Here is a 22,980-nt window from a genome sequence, read left to right on the forward strand (position 1 = left end):
TTTATAAAAGATGTTGGTTGTCAGTTTCTCTCCAGAGAGATGGAGACAGAGAGAGCAAGAGAGTGAAGAGAGAAGTCAGAGATGGACCAAGTGAAATTAAATGCAGGGGGGAAGATAGAAGCAATATTGACAAAATTGCTGAGCTCAGCATGGGTGTACAAAGCAACACCAACAGCCATCAATGTAGTTGAGAAAGAGTTGGGGAGTTAAACTGGGAAAGGTTTTGAACATAAACTTCTGCATAGCTGACAAAGAGACAGGCATAGCTTGAGCCCATGCAAGTACCCATAGCTATCCCTTGGGTTTAGAGAAAGTGGGCATTCAAAGTTCAAAATAAATCTATTATCAGTGTACATAGATGTCACCACATACAATCCTGAGATTATTTTCCTGTGGGCATACTAACAAATCTATAGAACAGTAACTGTAAACATCAGGAACTGCAAACTGGAACAGCTGAAGGGAAAAATTTTCAGGTGAGGACCAGTTCTGTCAGACCAAGGAGAGTGGTGGTGGAGGAAAGTTGGTTGGTTCTTGTGTCAAGAAAGAAGCAGGGGGCTTTAAGGCCTTAGTTATTGGGGATGGACGATTATTGAGAGAGTCTCCAGTTTGAACATGCCTGGAACAGGCAGCCACTCTGGCCGAACTTGGGTCCTGCAGACTGGAGTATGAGAGTTTCCGCAGAGTGGTGAGGAGTTCCTGAAGCACGTTGTCAGGTCTGCCTACAGTTGCTCCCTGGTAGGCCAGTGTGGTTTGCAGACATTCGTACTCTGCAGTGTTCATGATGGCTCAATCATGTTGTAACAAGAGACCTATGGATGGTGGTTAATCGAAGTGCAGAGCAAGGTACAGAATTAATTCAGACCCAAAATAAACAAAATGATACGTATAAAATCCAAAGGCAAAATCACAAACAGTAGTACTGGAAATAGAACTCCTATGATTAAGCACTCAGTGCTCGGCAGGAGAGCTTTAAGTACAGACGTTCCATGAAGGAATGTGCCAGTAATAATTGGCAGGATGAGTCTCTAAGGGACAGTGCCAGCTAACCATACTCCGGGGAATTGGAGCGCTGGAACTTGGATGCCTGCCACTGTTCAGTCAGGACCATAACAATATCACAACTGATCCCTTGGAGTGAGTAACAGCAGGGTTCTTTGTGGTGTTATGTTATACAACAGTAGAGTCCCAGGAGTGAGCTACAAGCTGAGTTTTGGAGATTTCTATATAGAAAATAGACAGTTCACTGGGAGTGCTTTCGAGGCAGGGATTTGGGGAGATTATATGTTGAAATACAGGTACTTAGGAGTGAGTTATAGGCCATAATCTATTCTAGGTGTTCAGAGGGAGTATATATAAAATAACAAATCCTGGCAGTGATGTAAAATAACAGATCCTGGCAGTGATGTAGAAGCTGGGTTAAAATCCATGATATCAGGGATTGGTATATACTGTACGTAACAGATCCCAGTGAGTAAATTAAAGTTTGGCATATATTCTAGGGGCTCAGGTTTGAGATGCAGGTGTTTTGCTGATGTGCTCTGTGTTTGTCTGTTCCGTTTACTCTGATTAAAGCAGTGTGAGATTCCCTTGCTCTGATTTTGCAGATATTTTGGGAAAGGACTGTCGGATGTCGGGAACCAGGGTCCATGATGCCTCCAAACAGAAGATGGAGAAACCCTTGCAACTGGTTTATAACAAGGATGGGAAGCTACAGCTTAATCCAGAGGCTCTGAAGGTCCTCCAGTCCATCGAGGATCCAATGGTTGTTGTGGCTGTGGTTGGTGCTGCTCGTACAGGGAAGTCCTACCTCATGAACTGTCTTGCGGGAGACAAGACGGGTAAGGGCAGTGGCTGTAAACTTCCACGTCTAACCTTTTACCTCTGTTTACTATCTGTCTTGCAGAAATTATCCTGTGACCTGGGACACAGAGAGTACATTTGCATTGTCAAGCTGTCAGAAGTGGGAGATGTACTGAAGACATCTGTTGGTGTCACGTTGGTGTTCCCATCACTGTTTTGGACAATGGATCTAGAGAGACCTAGGGAATTTAAACTGCATGCTTGCTTCATATGTTGGATGCAGAGAGTACACTGGTCTCGTTAATGGCGACCAGAGTCACTTGCTGAAAAACCAACTCTGTGCTGACCATCAATTGTTATTTTTCACAAATTCTACAACAATCTCATCTTATTCTTCCCTTGTTCCCAACAATTTATCCCAAACCCTCACTCACAAACTAGGGATAGGGTACTAAGAACCTGCACGTCTTTGGACTATGGAACACAACAGATCCACTTCTGTTCTTGCAAAGTTTACCTCTCTGTCTCTCTCAATTTCTCTCCCGATTCAGGATTCTCAATGGATTCAACCACGCAGGCTCACACCAAAGGAATATGGATGTGGATTCGATCCCTCCCTCAGAGACCTAATGAGGTCCTCCTGTTGTTGGACACCGAGGGTCTGGGAGATCCTGAGAAGGTCAGGCCTTCCCTCACAACTATCCTCCTCCTCAGAACAGTGGTTTCATTACCAAAGGGGTAACCCACAGACCAGAGTTGAAATCCTACCACAGGCAGTTTAAATGGTTAAATGCTGTTTACAATGTAGATTTATAGTAAAGTGTAATTAAGTTGTTTATTTATTAACTAACATTGTCATCACAGGTTCATGCTGAGCTTCAGGCAGGAATTCTGCTGTCTTTTTTATTGGAACTAAATTGATTAAAGACCATTACCCACTTCAAATTTCCTGTCCCACACACACCAATTCCCATCCCTATCCTCCCACATGAAAAAGATGTTAAGGTACCATGACAGTGTGCTCTCCTCCAGCACTGTATTGGTGAATACTGGTGGAGATTCCGTCTGTAAGGCTTCCCTTGGCCATACACCTGTCACTGGTGGAATTAACTGTGGTGGAATTAACTGTAGATGCTGTGGAGGGAAGCGTCACCCACCAACGTCTGTGAACACTGAGCAAGAAATGTCCAGAAATTGGATCATTATCTGTCAGACTGATCTCTGAGCAAGAGCTCTCACTAACTAGTTGTCTATGCTACCTGCAGGGAGACAGCCAGAATGATAATTCCATCTATTTACTGGCTATCCTTCTGAGCAGCATCCTCATTTACAATGGTCAAAGAAACATAGACCAGCAATCCCTGCAAGACCTACAGTATCCTTCACTGGTGTCTCGCAGTACTTCTCTTTCAGCGTGATATCTCTACAGTGACAAGTGACTCTCTGTTCCTCCCTCTTGGGAATACCTGCTGTGACTAATAAATCTCAGTCCTACTCTCTTAGAAAGAGATTGTACACTGACAGGTTTTTCTCAGCCCCCGTCTCTCTCATTGGGGTAGCTGCACAGATTCAGAATTCTCTCTCCCTTTCTTTTGGCATGTATCTGTTCACTGATTGTCTCTCAATCATACAGTCACTGAGCTATACAGTAGGGAAAGTATCCCTTGAGCCATGCTTGTCCATTCCAACTGAAATGTATTCTCAAGGTGATCCCGTTTTCCAGCAGGTTCCCCATATCCCTCTGAATTCTCATCATCTTCGTACCTGTCCACATACTTCATATATGTGTCTTATTTACATGCCTCACCCTATTCCTCTGCTAGCTGCTTCAATATAATCACCACCCTCTATTTATAAATAATTACATCTCAGGTTCTTATTAATCTTTTCACACTAACAGTAATACTATATCCTGTAGTTTTCATTCCCCCAGCCTTGCAAACAAAGACCACTGACCCTATCAATGCCCATCATGATTTTGTTATTACACCTGTAAGATCATCTCTCAGTCTTCTATCTTCCAAAGAATAAAGGCCAAGGTGTCTAACCTCTCAGTTCCATGACTCCTGGCAACATCCTTCTAAATGTTTCTTTGGTCTCTTTCTGGTTTACTCACATATTTTCTATAACTACGTGATCAGAACTGTACACAGTATTCAAAGTGTGACCACACCAATGCTTTGTACAATCCGAGTGCAAACATCCACATCAAACAGTGCACTAACTGTTGAAGGCCAGCCTGTCAAAAACTTTATTCACACCTCCGTTCTCTCTACTTGTAACTCCCATTTAAAGGAACTATGCACCTCTATTCTCAGGACCTTCTGCTGTGCAAAGGTACCTGGAGCCCTTACATTTAATGTAAAAGTCCTACAGTGACCAGTCCTTCCACAATATAACTCTATGTACTTATCTGAATTCCATTTGACATTCCTCAGCCCAGCTGCCCAGCTGACCAAGATCCCACTGCACTTGCTGGTACTCATCTTCACTGTCCACTGTGACAGTGAATGAATGCTTGAGAACTGTGCCCGTCTTCAGCAGTTCCACAAATACATTTCCAACTTGGTCTTTTAGGGGCCTTCTTCACCCCATGTTACTCTTCTTTCATTAATATATTTGTTAAGTCACTTAGAATTCTCCTTAATTTTCTTAGATAAAGCCACCTCATGCTCCCTTCTGCCCTCCAAATTTCTATTTTGAGTTTACTTTGGCATTCTCTATATATATTCAATGATTCACTTGATCCCAGATGCCTGTATGGGAATCAAGACATCTCCTCTTTTCGTGACCAGAGTTACAATAATCCTTGAGATCCAGGATTCTCAACTACCAGCAGCTTTGCCTTTTACTCATCAAGACCCTGTCTCTCAGGGAGATATCTCCACAATGGCTGGAGTCTCGTCGTCGCACTTTCGCTGAGAGGGAGATCTGTACATTGTCCGGTGTTTCGCCCCTCTTTCTGAGAGGGAGGTCTGTGTACTGAATGGTCCCTCTCCCCCATTCCCCCTGACATTCCTCACTATTTTCCTGCCAACCCTTCATTCCTTTATCCTTGATGTTGCCCCCAGTTTTGTGACTGAACTGTCCAAGCGGATCCTGATGAAGTCCCAGCCTGATGGCTGCAATAGTTGGGACTTCGTCCGTTTCTTCCCTGAATTTCTCTGGGTGATTCGTGACTTGACACTGGATTTGAGCGTCGAAGGCAAAGATGCGACTCCGATTGAGTACCTGGAGCACATTCTGAAACTGAAGGACAGTGAGTATGTGACAGTGCCAGTCTCTGAGGGGATAGGGTGAACTTGGAAAGTGGCCAGAAAATAGAGGGAGCAGGGTTGAATTCAATGTGTGAGGGGTGGTGGAGACGGGGGCAACCTCTTACCTGATGATCTGTGCATACATTCTCCAGCCCCCTCACATCTCTCATCCCCACTTTCTCTGCATTCCCCTGCCCTGACAGCCAGCAGACACCTCCTTCCAGTCAGAGTTTCATCTGATTGGCTGGGTGACAGTCTCACACACACACAGCCCTCTCAATTAATATGACCTTCTACTACCCTTTCAATGTCACATCCTTCCCCTCCATGGCAAGTCACCCATGACCCAACTACAATACACTTGATGCCCCTCCCACACATCCTGTCACTCACTGTCACATCTCGCAAACTGCCTCCCCCCTGTTTCCTTCCCGTCCTTCCCCTATTCCTCCTCACAGCCCTGTGGGTAACAGTCACCATGTTGGGAATGGGAGAACAGACTCAGTGAGGGTGATTCTTGCCTGATTCCTGGTTCTTTTTTACAGGTGAAATCAGTGAACAGGACAAGAAATATAATGAACTCCGCAGGTGTATCCATGATAATTTTCCCTCACGTTGTTGCTTTGCATTTCCCATTCCAACACACTGGAAGAAACTCAAGCAGCTCCAGGAATTGGAGGAAAAGGATCTGGATAAGGATTTTATCAAGGAGCGGCAGAACCTCATCGATTACATTCACACCCACAAGAAAGTCAAGAGGGTTCTTGGAGGTCAGCTGGTCACAGGCAGGAGTGAGTAACTGGGCAAAACCTCATCACCTCTCTTCAGTATAACACACTAACCTGGCATGAGAAAATCTGAAGATGCTGGAAATCTAAAGCAACATACACAAAATGCTGGAGGAGCTCAGCACGCCAAGTAGCATCTATGGGAAAGAGTAAACAGTCGATGTTCCATGCCAAGCCCCTTCATCGGGACTTGAAAAGGGATAGGAGATATCAGAACAAGAAGATGGAGGAGGGGGAAGGAGGAAGAAGTACAAAGTGGCAGGTGATAGGTGAAACTGGGAGAGGGGGCGGTGCTAAAGTAAGGAGTTGGGAGGTCGTTTGGTGGAAGAGATAATGGTCTGGAGAATCGTGAATCTGATAGGAAAGGACTGAAGAACATGAAAGAAAGGGAAGGAGTTGGAGCACCAGATGGAGGTGATGGGCAGGTGAGAAGAGAAGGTATGAGAAGGAAGCAAGAATGGGGACTAGTGAAGGAAATGGGGAGGGGGGAGGAATTACCAGTGGTCGAGAAATCGATGTTCATTCAATCATGTTGAGCACCTTCACTCTGTCCGCCACAAAAAGTGGGATTTCCTTATGGCCACCTATTTCAATTCTACTTCCCATTCCATTCCAGCATGTCAGTCCATGACCTCTTTTTTCCATGATGAAGCCAGGGTATATTCTGTCTGGGTAGTCTCCAACCTGATGGCATGAACATCAATTTTTCAAACTTGTTACCTGCCCATCATATCCCTCTGTTTCTCCTTCCCTTCCTTTTCTTCCATGATCTTCTACCGTCTCCTATCAGATTCCCCACTCCAACCCATTGTCTCTTTCACAAATCAACTTCTCATCTCTTCACTCCACCCTCTCCTCCTCTCCTGGTTTCACCTACAACCTGCCACCTTGCACTCCTTCCTCCCCTCCCCTTCCTTTGCAGTCCTGGTGAAGGATCTTGGCCTAAAACACTCACCTGGAATGGGAATATACTATTGGAGTACATGGCAATGTAGACAGTGGGATTGAATGGGCAGAGATGGGATGCCATTGGAAATGTGTACAAGGGAAGTGAATGGGATGGAGCTGAGATCCCATTGCAAGTGTGGACAATGGAAGTGAATGGGAGGGGTTTGGGATCCCATTGGGAGTGAGTGGAGTGCTGTGAGATACCAGCATGTGTGTAGAGGGTAGGAGTGAATGGAAAGAGATGGAGTTCACTGCAAGTGAATGGGGAGGTGTGGGGTTCCACTGTGAATATGAACTGTAGGATTGAATGGCAAGGGGCTGGGGTCCCATTGGGAATATAGACTGTGGGATTCAATGAGAAGGGAGGGTTTTATTGGGAGTGTTGACTCTGTTTTTGAATGTGAAAGGGGTGGGGTCCCATTGGGAGTGTAGACTGTGGGATTGAATGGAAAAGGGCTGGGGTCCCATTGCGAGTATGAACAAGGGGAGGGAATTGGAGGAGGTGGGATCCCATTGGAAGTGAATGAGAATGGGCTTAGTACGTTGGGATGTGGAGAGTGAGAATTAAGGGTGTGATCAGATCTTCAGGCACTGACCTCCAGCAACATCCCACACAGGATTTGTTGAATTGACCAAGACATACGTTGGCATGATGGTGGATGGGGTCCAACCGTGTGTGGAGAGCTGTGTCGCCAAGTTAATGGAGATGGAAAATCAAGCAGCAGTAGATGAAGCCCTGAAATTCTTTGATACTGAAATTAAAAAATTCTCAGAATCTGGCTGTGTTACTGTGAACAAACTCATAGAGAATTACAATATGAACAGCATAGAGGCATTCAATATCTTCCACAAAAGATCTATGAATAACAACAGCGGCAAATACATCCAGCAGCTGGAGGTGAGCTTCTCATGTTCAGTGATTACCAACTGTCTCATGTCCAAACACCGGTCCCTGGATGCAACACTTAACACAGACTGAGAAACAGAGTGCCTATGTATCATCTTGAAAGTGAGGGACTGAGAGCACTAGATAGTGCATGTCACTCCCTGAATGAGAGAGTCGGAGAGACACCAGTTTGTACACAGATCACTCCTGGTTAGTGTACAAATCTCCCCCTGACAAAGAGTGACTCAGAGATATAGTTTGTGTACAGATCTCTCACTGAGAGACAGAGACTCAGAGATATAGATGGTATGCAGATATACCACTGAGAGAGAGGGTCTGCAAGATACTGATCGGTGCACAATACTTTGTTTTCCAGTTTACTATGCATCTTTCCTTCACTTCCAGGAGAAGATGAGCTCTACTTACAAGTCTCTCATGGTCAAGATCAAGGAAAAGTTAGAAGAGGAATGTGAGACACATCTAAAAGAAGTAATGTCATCAATTAAAGAAAACCTGACATCTGGACATTACCAGAGACCTGGTGGTTTCCAGGAGCTGAAGGAGAATCTTGATAAGGCGATCAAGGAGTATGAAGAAAGGACTAAGAATGAGATGGAGGTGTGTTCAATATTTTACAGCAAGGCATTTACTTTTCATTTCTCATAGCTTTTCCTTCCTCTGCCTTACATGGATTCAGAAAGCCCCACCACCACCCCCACCTCCTTCCATTCACCCAACAAAAGTGTATTTGATTTCCACTCTCCGTAACATCTGGAATAGCATTAACTGGGTACATTGAGTCTATGATCAAGGAACGAGGGTTGTGGATTGTGGGAGGCTTTACAGTGGCTGGGGTATGTGCCTGTGGGGCTGTGGGAGGGGATTCTGTGGGTAGGGAGAGCTTGTGATGGGAAGATGTTCATGGGATGTGAAAGGGGATTCAGTGGTTGGAGAGTCAGTAATGGGGCAAAGTATCCATGGGCTGTGGGAATTAGCTTTTAATGTTAGTTTTTAAGAGCCTTCCAATCTCTCCCTTAAAAATCCTTACTCTCTGCTTCCACTCTGCTTCAATGGAGAGAGTTCCAAAAACTAATCATGCATTGGGAGAAAAATGCTTGTTTAATATCTCCGTTGATCAATATATATTAATTTAATATTATTTAATATCTGTTTTTCTAACTCAGCTTTGCAACTCACGACCTTCCCCCATACACTAACTATTCAGTCCATGACTCCTAGTTCTGTGTTTTCCCAAATAAGTGTCTACTCCAAGCCTGTCCTACCTTCTCTAGTAAAGTAATCTGTCCTTCCAGATATCAGTCCAGGAACCCATCTCTGAACTGCTTCCAGTGTGTTAGTGTTAAAAGAGACCTATACTGACCATATTCCAGATTGTAATCTCATCAAAACCTGATATCACTGAAGTTTTTCCCCTTCTACTTTTGTGATACCCTATCTCTCCCACTTACTTGCACACAAACTTTTTGCGACACTTGCACTAGGACACGCAGATCCCTCTACATCTCAGAACTTCACAACCTCTCCCATTTGGATAATATGTTTTTATTTACCTTTCTGACCTAATGGATATTTTGCACTGTCCCACATTGTGCTCGATTTGCCTGATCCTTATCCATTCACACAACCAATTCTCTACTCTTTGTGTCATTTTTACAATTTATCCTTGTGTCATTTTAAAAAAAGACATTCTGCCTTCGTTCAAAGCCACAATATAAATTGTGCATAGTCTCCAGTTGTGGTTTTACCAATTTCCTGTAGATTGGTAAGAGGAGTTCCTTAATTGTGAATCAATCTGTAGCACTAGATATTTGATAGTGAGAGCCTGCCACTGGTCCCTTGTGGACTGGTGTAATGGAAGAGCGTTGGACGTGAATGATTGTATCTTCTGTTCTCTGTAGGGGTGGGCGGTCCTTACTCACTTCCTGGAAGAGGAAAAAGCACGTCTAGACCATGTACAGGAAATGGACAGCAAGCTGACAGCAGAACAAATGCGTGTCTCTGGTGAGAAAATAAACAAAATGCTCAGAATATTCAGGTCAGGGTGTATTTGTAGATTTAAAATTAACTCTTCTAGATGAAAACTAAAAATTCAAGACACTCTTGCTGGGTACCTCACCTCAGTGTTCATCAGAAGGACTGAAGTCATAGTGAGATCACAGAGGGGTGTGCTGATATTCTTGGACATGTTCCTGTTAAGAAGTTGGTGTTGGGTCTCCCAAAGAACATAAATAGAAGGCCAGAGTGGGGTGCCCAAGTGGAGGAGGTAGGAAGAGCAGGAGTAGGGGTCATCAGTTGGTTATCCTTATTGAAGAGATACAGGTACAGGGACAACAGAAGAGCTTGGCATATTGTGTAATTGGAACGCGAGCATAAATACCAATTCAATAATCCTTTATTGTGCACTGCTCATGTATTTTTAAAATGTGTAGACGATATGTCTTTGCCCTATACCGTACTGCTGCCACATAACAACCAATTCACATCATATGTTGGTGATAATAAACCTGATTCTGAATTCTGAACTCATTGAGGTGTCAGCACATGGAGGATAAGGGAAGGTCCTGGCTGAGGACAGAACTCTCCACTTCAGAGAGAGGAAGATCAGACAGGGTATTGAAGACATGGCAGGAGGTGGAGTTGGGGGTCAGGGGTGGGTGGAGGGTCGGAGAGATTATAGGAAGTGGTGGGATAAAAAGGGAAGGTTTCAGAGGGGTGAAGGGGCTGAGATACTGAGAGGCATGGGATACCAGGAGGGAGAGGGGAAAGATGGAAGAAGACGAGGAGGCAGTAGGGCGCAGTGGTGGCATGAAATAATAACATTACAGCGGCAGAGGCAATAAACAAATGTATCCGATGCATGATAGAATAGATCAGCAGGTGTGGTGGGAACTTTCACATTGTATGGACAAATCAAATTGGTCCAGACAGTCTTGAGGAGGAGTTTATAGCTTTCCAAAACAATGTGTTACTGAACCTACAAGGGAATGTATCTTTTTGTCATCCTGGGTAATGAAAGATGGTAATGATCTTCTATTTGGAGATTATATTGGAAAGGGTGATCAGGGTGTAAGTGAATATCTCATAGAAATGGAGGGTGCAATAATTTGATCTAAACCCCATTGTATTATGCTGAAACAAGGGAAAATACAGTGGGATGAGAAAGGAGTTGGATAGTGTCAATTAGAACACAGGCTATATGGTGGGATGATGGCTGCAGGAGTGGGACCCCAGCATTTATACCGATTGTGGCCGTGGGTGATGGGAATGGAAAACAACCGTGGGGCACTGGCCCCTCTCGTGGGCAGAGTAATGGTGCTCCAGTGGTGTGGGACCCCCAGTATTATTGCTGAGACAATGAACTGGGTAATAAGGAGGGTGAAGACCATAAAGATGGTGTTTTATGTTCAGACTCCAGGGGAGGCCAAGAGCTGCCCAATTCTTAATGAGGAATATTTTCCTTCGACTTGTTTACCAGGGTTCAGAGACTGTGCAAAGGGTTGTGATGAGGTGACTTGCTCATCTCTACCTCAAGACTTGGATCTGGATGGACTTCCAGAGCCAGGAACAATCAGGTCATCCTTCAGTCTGATACCTGATGTGGAGAGGGTCCCTCCCCTGTGTCTACCAACAGGCCCAGATTCCCCTGAGATGTCTGAGGATTTCTCCACCACTGATATTGGGGTTAGGAAATGGAGCAAGCTGGTAGGCCTGGCAGACTTGCTGCAGAGAGAGGAATGCACGTGTCAGCTATAAGTGGCTTCTGCCTAGAGGGTCAGGTACGAGTGGTAGTTTCGGGTGTTGATGTCCATTGACAGTGAGAAGGTGGACTGCCGTGTAGCCTGTAGGATGATTCCTCTCATCCTAGTCCCTGGGAAAAGACACCACTGACTACTGACTTCGAGGTTGGAAATGGCACAATTCATGGGGAGTGCTGTATCATTCTCCAATATACCTGGTGCTATGCTCGGACCACCACCTGCTGTGGGCAGAGCTCATTCTATCACACGTGGACAAGGTCCATGTACCAGGACTTCAAGAACTAGCACTTTGATCGGCTGGAGGACAGCCCATTTTCAAGATTTGTTCTTACTGTTATGAGAGATGTTGAGGGGGAGCAGGTGAGTTTCCCATCCCATAGGGTCATGGGCAAAGGTCACGTTTATCTCTTCTATCAGGAGTATTTCTGGGAGCCGAAAAAGGAGTGGAGGAGATTGAGGAGGACATACATGAGTGTTTAAATATGTTTGTTTTTGATTGCATGCATATTTGTGATAAATAATCTGAGAAATACCTAAAAATGATTTTTTGGAAACAAACCGGTTGAACAGTGATGTCCTTCTTTAAACAATGGGACTTCCCTCTCTCCATTACTGATGATGACATCACCCATATCTCTTCTATTTATGGAATATATGTACTTACCCCATTTTCCCACAACCTTAACAGTGCTAGAGTTCCTTTGTCCTTACCCACCACCCCGTGAGACTCTGCATACAACACATCATCCTCTCCAAGATCTGCCATCTCCAAAAAGATTCTACCAATAAATGTATCTTTACTGCCCCTCCCTCTGCTTTCCGCAGAGATTGCTCCCTCCATGATTCACTTATCCATTTTCTCCACCCGCCCCCGCCAAATATCTCCCTCGCAGCACTTAACCCTGCAAACAGGCTAAATGCTATACCTGCCCAAACACTGCCTCCATCATCTCCATTCCGAGCCCTAACCAGTCCTACCAGGTGAAACAACACTGCACCTGCAAATCTGCTGGAGTCTTGTTTCTAATGCTCCCGATGTGGCCTCTACATTGGTGAGACCCATTGTAAGTTGGGTGACTGCTTTGTCGAGCTCCCCTGCACCATCCTCCACAAACGAGAATGCCCAGTGGCCAAACATTTTAATTACAAATCCCATTCCTGTTCTGACATATCGGTGGCTGGCCTCCTCTTGTGCCAAGAAGATGCCATGCTCAGAGTAGTAGAACACCACCTCATATTCCACTTGGACAGCCTCCCACCTGATGGCATGAGTATTGATGTTTCCTTCTGGTAAACCAATTTCCCACCACTCCTTCCTCTCTTCCCCACTCTGACCTTTTACGACTTCTTAACTGCGTATTACTACCCAGAGTTCCCTCGTCCTCCCCTTTCTCAGATAGTTCACTCTCCTCTTCTATCAGATTGCTTCCTCTCCAGACCTTGACGTTTCCCACCCACCTGGATTCACCTGTCACCTTCCAGCTAGTGTCTTTCCCCTTACCTTACCTTTTTATTCCGGCATCTTCCTCCTTCCCTCTCAGTCCTGAAACCGAGATGCAGCTGAAACATAGAAACATAGAAAATAGGTGCAGGAGTAGGCCATTTGGCCCTTCGAGCCTGCACCACCATTCAGTATGATCATGGCTGATCATCCAACTCAGAACCCTGTACCAGCCTTCCCTCCATACCCCCTGATCCCTTTAGCCACAAGGGCCACATCTAACTCCCACTTAAATATAGCCAATGAACTGGCCTCAACTGTTTCCTGTGGCAGAGAATTCCACAGATTCACCACTCTCTGTGTGAAGAAGTTTTTCCTAATCTCGGTCCTAAAAGGCTTCCCCTTTATCCTCAAACTGTGACCCCTCGTTCTGGACTTCCCCAACATCGGGAACAATCTTCCTGCATCTAGCCTGTCCAATCCCTTTAGAATTTTATACGTTTCAATAACATCCCCACTCAATCTTCTAAATTCCAATGAGTATAAGCCTAGTTTATCCAGTCTTTCATCATATGAAAGTCCTGCCATCCCAGAAATCAATCTGGTGAACCTCCTTTGTACTCCCTCTATGGCAAGGATGTCTTTCCTCAGATTAGGGGACCAAAACTGCACACAAAACTCCGGGTGTAGTCTCACCAAGGCCTTGTACAACTGCAGTATTACCTCCCTGCTCCTGTACTCGAATCCTCTTGCTATGAATGCCAGCATACCATTCGCCTTTTTCACCGCCTGCTGTACCTGCATGCCCACTTTCAATGACTGGTGTATAATGACACCCAGGTCTCGTTGCACCTCCCCTTTTCCTAATCGGCCACCATTCAGATAATAATCTGTTTTCCTGTTCTTGCCACCAAAGTGGATAACCTCACATTTATCCACATTAAATTGCATCTGCCATGAATTTGCCCACTCATCTAACCTATCCAAGTCACCCTGCATCCTCTTAGCATCCTCCTCACAGCTAACACTGCCGCCCAGCTTCCTGTCATCCGCAAACTTGGAGATGCTGCATTTAATTCCCTCAGCTAAGTCATATATTGTAAACAACTGGGGTCCCAGTTCTGAGCATTGCGATACCCCACTAGTCACTGCCTGCCATTCTGAAAAGGTCCCGTTTATTCCCACTCTTTGCTTCCTGTCTGCCAACCAATTCTCTATCCACATCGATACCTTACCCCCAATACCATGTGCTTTAAGTTTGCACACTAATCTCCTGTGTGGGACCTCGTCAAAAGCCTTTTGAAAATCCAAATATACCTCTTCAAGAATAGTTACTCAGAATAAACCTCTGACTCGGAAAATGAATTCATTGATGGAGGAGTTGGGAATTATAGATGTCTGGAGGGAATTACACCCTACTGGTAAAGATTATACATATTACTCTTTCCCTCACTCAGCCTATTCAAGGATAGACTATTTCTTTATCTTTAATACAGATAGACTCAGGATAAAAAACTGTAATATTGCAACAACTGATCTGTCGGATCATAGCCCAATCCTGGAAAGGAAAATGAGGAAAACACTATGGAGGCTAAACTCACATATACTCAATAACCCGAAAGTAATGGAGAGATTAAGGGGAGAAATCAAAGAATATCTAGACCTTAATGACACGGGAGAAACATCACCAGTGATTTTATGGGATACATTGAAAGCTGTACTGAGAGGGAAAATTATTTCCACTACTACTCACATGAAAAAAATCTATGCACAAAAAAAGCAGACCTTCAAGGAAAATTAAAACAACTTCAAGTCGTAGATAGCAACAAAAGTAATTCAAATCGAAAACAGAAAATTAGGAAATTGCAAAGTGAAATTGATGATATTTATACGTTGGAAACTCAAAGAAAGACTAATTCTTTGACTTGGAGAGAACATTGTTGGAAAAACATTATAAGATACTTCAAGACCCCATATCAGGAAAAATATAAAGATACAAATGTGATGTGTTGGAGAAGGTGCGGCTCCAAGGAGGCAAATCATTTTCATATTTTCTGGGATTGCCCTAAATTAAGTCTATTTTGGGAAGGTATTCATAGAACATTAGTTAAGGTACTTAGGTCCCAGATACCTCTGAACTTTGAGACGCTCTATTTGGGGCATGTATTGTTCCTTGAACAGAAGGAAGATATAAAGTTGCTGCAGGCCCTCTTAGCGGCAAGTAAGAAATCAATCACTAGAAAATGGCTAAATCCAATACCACCTACATTAGAAGATTGGTACGAAATTATCTTGGAAATATTTAAAATGGAAAAGTTGACTTACTCCCTGTGAACTCAAAAAGAAACATTTTATCAAATCTGGAATAAATGGATTGAATATATAACCCCAATGCGAGCAGACTTTAGATGACTCTCCTAATGATTTATATTGCTCTTCTCATCAACACAGTAATATTGCTAACGTAAGCACCCCTAGTCTAAATGTTTGTTTTTTTTTGGAAAATAGAGAATTAACACAAGTAAAGGGAAAGATTTGGGAAAGGGATAAAAAAAATGAAAAAATTAAGTAAATAAGTACATAGGGATTGGATAATTATGTCTGCGGGCAGGAACAAGCACGAACAAATTAGGATATAAACACCTACAATGGTTGGTATATAGGCTTGTGTGCAACATTTTGGACCAGTGGAAATGGTCCAGAAGGGTTGTATGGAAACTATTATTACCATTTTTCTTAACAACTAATTTCATTACTTAGCCTAATAGATTAGATTTACCACAGTACATAATTATCTATTTAAATGTTTATTTTCCTTTTATATCATCTCAATGTGTACTTAAGAATGTATAAATAATTGTAGTTTTATACATATAAAAAAATGGAAAAGGTTATATGTGTGAAAAAAGTACATGATAATTGTGAATTCCTTATCCAAATAAAAATAAAATTTAAAAAAAAAAGAAAATCCAAATATACCACATCCACTGGTTCTCCCCTATCCACTCTACTAGTTACATCCTCAAAAATTTCCATGAGTTTCGACAGACATGATTTTCCTTTCACAAATCCATGCTGACTTTGTCCGATGATTTCACTGCTTTCCAAATGTGCTGTTATCACATCTTTGATAACTGACTCTAGCATTTTCCCCACCACGGATGTTAGGCTAACCGGTCTATAATTCCCCGGTTTCTCTCTCCCTCCTTTTTTAAGAAGTGGGGTTACATTAGCCACCCTCCAATCCTCAGGAACTAGTCCAGAATCTAAAGAGTTTTGAAAAATTATCACTAATGCATCCACTATTTCTTGGACTACTTCCTTAAGCACTCTGGGATGCAGACCATCTGGCCCTGGGGATTTATCTGCCTTTAATCCCTTCAATTTACCTAACACCACTTCCCTACTAACATTTATTTCCCTCAGTTCCTCCATCTCACTGGACCCTCTGTCCCCTACTATTTCCGGAAGATTATTTATGTCCTCCTTAGTGAAGACAGACCCAAAGTAGTTATTCAATTGGTCTGCCATGTCCTTGCTCCCCATAATCAGTTCACTTGTTTCTGTCTGTAGGGGACCCACGTTTGTCTTAACCAATCTTTTTCTTTTCACATACCTATAAAAGCTTTTACAGTCAGATTTATGTTCTCTGCTATTTTCTCTCATAATCTTTTTTCCCCTTCCTAATTAAGCCCTTTGTCCTCCTCTGCTGGATTCTGAATTTCTCCCAGTCCTCAGGTGAGCCACTTTTTCTGGCTAATTTGTATGCTTCTTCTTTGGAATTAAAACTATCCCTAATTTCCCTTGTCAGCCACGGGTGCACTACCTTCCTTGATTTATTCTTTTGCCAAACTGGGATGAACAATTGTTGTAGATCATCCATGCGATCTTTAAATGCTTGCCATTACATATCCACCGTCAACCCTTTAAGTGTCATTTGCCAGTCTATCTTAGCTAATTCGCGACTCATACTTTCAAAGTTACCCTTCTTTAAGTTCAGAACCTTTGTTTCTGAATTAACTATGTCACTCTCCATGTTAATGAAGAATTCCACCAGTTATGGTCACTCTTACCCAAGGGGCCTCTCACCACAATATTGCTAATTAACCCTTCCTCATTGCTCAATACCCAGTCTAGAATAGCCTGCTCTCTAGTTGGTTCCTCGACATATTGGTTCAAAAAACCATCCCGCATACATTCCAAGAAATCCTCTTCCTCAGCACCCTTACCAATTTGGTTCACCCAATCTATATGTAGATTGAAGTCACCTATTATAACTGCTGTTCCTTTATTGCACACATTTCTAATTTCCTGTTTAATACTATCCCCAACCTCAACACTAGTGTTAATTGGCCTGTACACAACTCCCACCAGCGTTTTCTGCCCCTTAGTGTTATGCAGCTCTACTCATATCGATTCCACATCCTCCTGGCTAATGTCCTTCCTCTCTATTGTGTTAATCTCCTCTCTAACCAGCAATGCTAACCCACCTCCTTATCTTTCATGTCTATCCCTCCTGAATATTGAATATCCCTGAATATTGTGCTCCCATCATGGGTCACCCTGGAGCCATGTCTCTGTGATCCCAACAATATCATATTCATTAATAACGATCGGCACTTTTAATTCATCCACCTTGTTACGAATGCTCCTTGCATTGACACACAAAGCCTTCAGGCTCTCTTTTACAACACTCTTAGCCCTTATACAATTATGTTGAAAGGTGGCCCTTTCTGATTTTTGCCCTGGATTTGCCGGCCTGCCACTTTTACTTTTCACCTTACTACTTTTTGCTTCTACCCTCATTTTACACCCCTCTGTCTCCCTGCACTGGTTCCCATCCCCCTGTTGTGAACTAACCTCCTCTCTGCTAGTCTGTTTAATTTGATTCCCACCCCACAACCATTCTAGTTTAAGGTCACCTCAGTAGCCCTCGCAAATCTCCCGGACAGGATATTGGTCCCCCTAGGATTCAAGTGTAACCCGTCCTTTTTGTACAGATCACACCTGCGCCAAAAGAGGTCCCAATGATCAAAAAACTTGAATCTCTGCCCCCTGCTCCAATCCCTCAGCCACGCATTTATCCTCCATCTCATTGCATTCCTACTCTCACTGTCGCGTAGCACAGGCAGTAATCCTGAGATTACTTCCTTTGCGGTCCTTTTTCTCAACTCCCTTCCTAACTCCCTGTATTCTCCTTTCAGGACATCTTCCCTTTTCCGACCTTTGTCATTGACTGTCAATTCATTTAAATTGATGCTGCCTGACCTGCTGAGTTCCTCCAGCATTTTATGTGTGTTTCTTAGACTGAACAGTGAGTGAAGCTCCCTCTCAATGTCCTGTCACTGGCACCTAGGGAAGTGATCCCTTCAACACTCTCTGCACAGACTAACCAATTCGTCCTTTGCCCTTTTGTCAGCTTTGGAACAGGAGCTCTCGAGGGTGAAACAGGAGATGAAGATGATGGAGCAGAAGAGGAAAGTATTTGAGGAATGCAGGAATAAGGAAATCATGGAGCAGATCAGGAAAAGATTTGAGGAGGGTAAAACGTGCAGTGTGGAAGAGCTGAAGGAAGCCAAGGAGCATATGAGGAGTGAGATGGAGAAATACGAAGTTGAAGGCAGGATGGAGGATGCGCAAAGGGCTCTGCAGAGGTACGAGTACCTGAAGAGGAAATATGAAGAGACAACAAACTGGAGTTTTATGACATTCATAAGGGAGAATGCTGAGAATTTTGCCACACTGGTATCTGTACTGGGTACTATAGCACAAGTTATTATATCCATAGTAAGAAAGTAGTCAAAAAAGATGTGTACATTTAAAGTGGGGTAGGCATTTTCTCCCAGTTTATCCATAGATTCTAGCTGGTGAATCTCAGAACCACAAGGATGTGAATGAGATTATCATTTCCACATGACCCAGTGTAATATGTCCCACACATTAAATCCCCTTACACAGCCCACAGACACTCCCTCCCATCACCTGTATTTCCCCACCCACTGAATCCACTGAATCCTTTCCTGCAGCCTACAGTGCTCTCCCAAACCCATTGAGTTCCCTCCCACAGTCCATGGACATTTCCCCCAAAACTACCCCCAACCACCCACTGAATCCTCTATTTTGTAGTCAATGCAATGCATGAGAAACACAACACTCAATAATTATGCCTGCTAACTTTTCTTGATTAATCATGGTTCGTTCAAACACATCAAAGCTTTAGCATGTAGTTTCAAACAATTCTGGTTACTTTCTGGTCTCACAACCTCTACTTGAGTTCATACATTACCTGCTCCAGGTGAATATGTCCAGATTTCAATGCAGTGAGTTCTCCTCCGAGACAGGGTTGTGGACATTTCTTCAGCATTTGTTGGACTCCAGAGTTACCACCAAATATCTCATACACATTTTATGCATTCCCGCATAAAGGTTCCAGACTCTGCCTAGTCATTGGTAGCTAATTATAAAAGCTACATGTCCAGTTCTTATCCATGTTTTTTCAATCCTCTCATATACCCTTCCACGCTGTACCACAATTACCTGAACTACCAGCTCTTTAATTATAAGGGGGTATGTTTATCCTTGGACAATTCATCAAACTCTCCCCTGTACAGAATGTCAGCTTCCACATCCTACTTATCTGCTGGTTCAGTGATCTGGGTTAGCGGTCATCTCTATTCAATACTGACCCTGTGTTGATAATGTGTCCTTCCTCCACTCTGCTCTGTGTTCTGTGGATCTCTCTGTCACCAGCAGAGTTCCCTCCCAGAGGCTGATGGGAACTTGTCATCTCTCTCTGGCTGTTACATTCCCACCATCAATCCACAATCAGTGTGATTACTGGGTCACACTAATTATCCAGGCAATAAATCTGACCGCCAGCAATGAACAATTGGAAGCTGAAATGCAAGAACAGATGAACATTCAGCAGAGATATGCGAGAGTGCAGGTGCTGGAATCTGGAACAAAAACAGGGAGATGGAGGAATCTTCAGTGGGTCGAGCAGCATCTGTTGGTGGGGGTGGGGGAGAAGGGATTGGTGATGCTGGGTCAAGATCATGTATTAGAACTGATAGAGGTGTCCTCAGCAGAGGGACCTGACCCAAAATGTCGACAATTCCTTTCCTACCACAAATACTGCTTGATCCACAGAGTTCCTCCAGCAGGTTATTGCTTTATACAAGTTGAGTGAAAAATTTTGGCTAATAGATTTGTTAAGTAACATAGATGCTACATTTAACCACAATATAACTTTATGAACAAATCAGTAATCTTTCCAATTTGCCAAATCAATGTAACGGTAATAATAAGAATCAGGATATATCTGTGTGGATAAACTTAGATATTGGATCCACATCCCACCACATGGAAGTGTGGATTTAAATACTAGCTGTTTGTATATGCTGTGAACTTTAATAAAGGACTGGTGTGAAGCAGAAAATTGTTCTCTATTGCATTTAGGACACTCTGGGCATAGAAGAATGTGATGGCCGTATCTTTGTTGGCAAGATTAGAGATTATTGGTTCAAATGTTCATTTATTATCAAAGTATGTATGCAGTATGTAACTCTGAGATCCTTATTCTCAAGATAACCATGAAACAAACCAAAATGCATGACCATACACTTCCCAACACTATATTCCATCTGCCAATACTTTCCCATTTCTCTCATCTAAGTCTTTCTGTTAACTCCGTGCTTCCTCATTTCAACCGGCCCTTCACCAATTCTTGTATTATCTGCCAACTCGCCACAAAACCAGCAATTCTGTCAATTCTGTCATTGGCATATAACTGGAAAAGAAGCAGTCCCAACATCGACCCCTGTAGAACACCACCAGTCAATGGATCATTACAAATATCTCCATAATCTCTTCAGTTACGTCTTTCAGAACACTGGGATGTCACCCATCCGGTCCAGTTGACTGATGTACCTTCAGACCTTTCAGCCTCTCAAGCAAATTCTACTTAGAAATACCAACTACATTCATGTCTGCCCCCAAACACTCTCTAATTTCTGACGCAATGAAGACTGACACAAAGTAATTCATGTTTGTCATATCTTTGACCCCATTACTGCATCTTCAGTGTTGTTTTCCAGCAGTCTGATATCCACACTCAGCTTTCTTCAACTCTTCATATACCTGAAAAAAATGATATCCTCTTTTATATCATTGGCTAGTTTACCTTCATATTTTATCTTTACACTCCTTATGGCTTTTTCAGTCCCCTTCTATTGGTCTTTAAAAGCTTCCCAATCCTCTAGAAGCACATTAATTCTTGTCATATTATATGCCATCTCATTTATCTTATTCTGTCTTTGACTTCCCTTGTCAGCCTTGCATGTGTCATCCTCCCTTTAGGACACTTCTTCATCTTTGGTCTGCATCTATCTGCACTTTTCCCCTTGTAATAATGATCAGAGAGGCACAGAGAGAATCTGATTACCAACAAGTACCTGTGTGCGCACACACACACACACTTGCTTTCCCTGACTCTCCTGAATAGCCAAACAGTAGAAAGAATCTACGCTGACCAGGTGTTCCTTGTAGTCCTGATCCACTCTTCGTGTGTTACACGTAGGGTCTCTCACCCTTGTTCTGTGATGGTTAATCTTCGAAGTTATTGCTATTTTGCCTTTGAAAGCCTCTGCTTTTATATTAAATCCTTATCAAATGTTGCATTTCAGTGTCATTGGCTATGGATCATCTGACTGACCTACAACATTTTCTTATTGGTTCTGGTCCAAGCCAGCATCCATTTAAAAAGATTGAAAAAGCATTTATGATCAAAGAATGTATAAATTATACACCTTGAGATTTGATTGCTTACAGGTAGCAGCCACAGAGCCAAAAAAAACTGAAGAACATTTTTTTTAAAAAAGACCATAACCACTGAGAAAGAGAAAATAAAACACACACATCATGCAAATAATCAGAACAAATGGTGGCATTCGGAGCTAGACTGAATCCTTAGATTCACTCCCCAGAGCAGCAGGAGTAGGCTCAAGCCTCGAACTTAGTTCATCATATCTGCAGGGCAAAACTGCTGCAAAACTCTAAGACGAGCAGTTCACAGCCTCGGTGCTGCAGAGAGAGGAATGAACACCACAGGAGACCTAGGAAAATCATCCCAACCCTCGTCTCTGGTCCTGACCCTCGGACTTCCCAGTCTAAATGGACCATCATTTAAATCTCCAAGCACTGGGTAGTACCTCGCTCTAGGACCCAGATCCCAGTGCAGTGACAAACTTGAGCTGCACAGGCCAAAGCTACTCTCAATCTAACCAAATTGGCTCGGCACTTGGATCGATCCAAACTCACACCCGGATTAGGTGAACGGGCATCGAAACTCTTCCACATGGACTCCTCTCAAAATTGTTCTCTCCAACTCCATCAGTGATACCAAACTTCAGCTGCAACTTTGCCTTGAACAAGTTACACCTTAGCTTTGAAATGCACCTGCACGGTCCTTCCTTTCAATCAGCACCACATTTTCTCCATTTTTTACTCCCTAATTAAATCCAGTTCATTACATAGCACCCAATCCAGAATGGCTGATCCTCTAATGGGAAATGGGATCGACCATGAGCTGCTCTAGAAATCCATCTTGTAGACATTCTACAATTTCCCTAGCTTGTGATCCAGGACCAGCCTGATATTCCCAGTCTACCTGCATATTGAAAACCATACCCCCAAGACCATCACTACATTGTCCTTTTGTCATCCCTGTTCTATCTCCCATTGTTATTTTTTGCATATATCCTGGCTACTGTTCTGAGGCCTGTATACAACTCTCATCAGGTTCTTTCTACACTTACACTTTCTTAACTCAAGCCACAAGGATTCTGCACCTTTAAAAAATGAAATTAAATCTTCAGAAAGAGGTGACATAGGATCAGAAGACAGAGCCACACTACCCATCTTCCTTACTGCCTGTCATTCTGATCCAATATGTATTCTCTGCAGTGGTAAGTGAATATCATGCAAAGGCCACGGATTGGTCACTTCATCGCTCATAATATGTGACATGACCGCATCTGTAAGACGAGGCATCACAGGCAAGCTTCTCTGGAATGTGTGG

At 43.3% G+C, this 22,980-nt stretch overlaps 1 protein-coding gene across 1 annotated transcript in view; it reads left to right on the forward strand.

The window, feature by feature from the left end:
- The window catches only part of LOC134353924 (guanylate-binding protein 1-like), a 47,800-nt gene extending 27,427 nt beyond the window's left edge, over nucleotides 1-20,373 (forward strand). The window contains exons 2-10 of the mRNA XM_063062466.1: nucleotides 1,608-1,841; nucleotides 2,355-2,482; nucleotides 3,069-3,178; nucleotides 4,875-5,062; nucleotides 5,606-5,851; nucleotides 7,414-7,694; nucleotides 8,088-8,300; nucleotides 9,602-9,704; nucleotides 18,322-20,373. Coding sequence (XP_062918536.1) covers nucleotides 1,631-1,841; nucleotides 2,355-2,482; nucleotides 3,069-3,178; nucleotides 4,875-5,062; nucleotides 5,606-5,851; nucleotides 7,414-7,694; nucleotides 8,088-8,300; nucleotides 9,602-9,704; nucleotides 18,322-18,701 — 1,860 coding nt within the window. The 5' untranslated portion in view covers nucleotides 1,608-1,630 and the 3' untranslated portion in view covers nucleotides 18,702-20,373. The remainder of the gene's footprint in view (nucleotides 1-1,607; nucleotides 1,842-2,354; nucleotides 2,483-3,068; nucleotides 3,179-4,874; nucleotides 5,063-5,605; nucleotides 5,852-7,413; nucleotides 7,695-8,087; nucleotides 8,301-9,601; nucleotides 9,705-18,321) is intronic.
- The last annotated feature ends 2,607 nt before the right edge of the window (nucleotides 20,374-22,980 follow it).

Source organism: Mobula hypostoma, chromosome 11 (genome assembly GCF_963921235.1).
Source record: "Mobula hypostoma chromosome 11, sMobHyp1.1, whole genome shotgun sequence".
Taxonomy (NCBI): Eukaryota; Metazoa; Chordata; class Chondrichthyes; order Myliobatiformes; family Myliobatidae; genus Mobula; species Mobula hypostoma.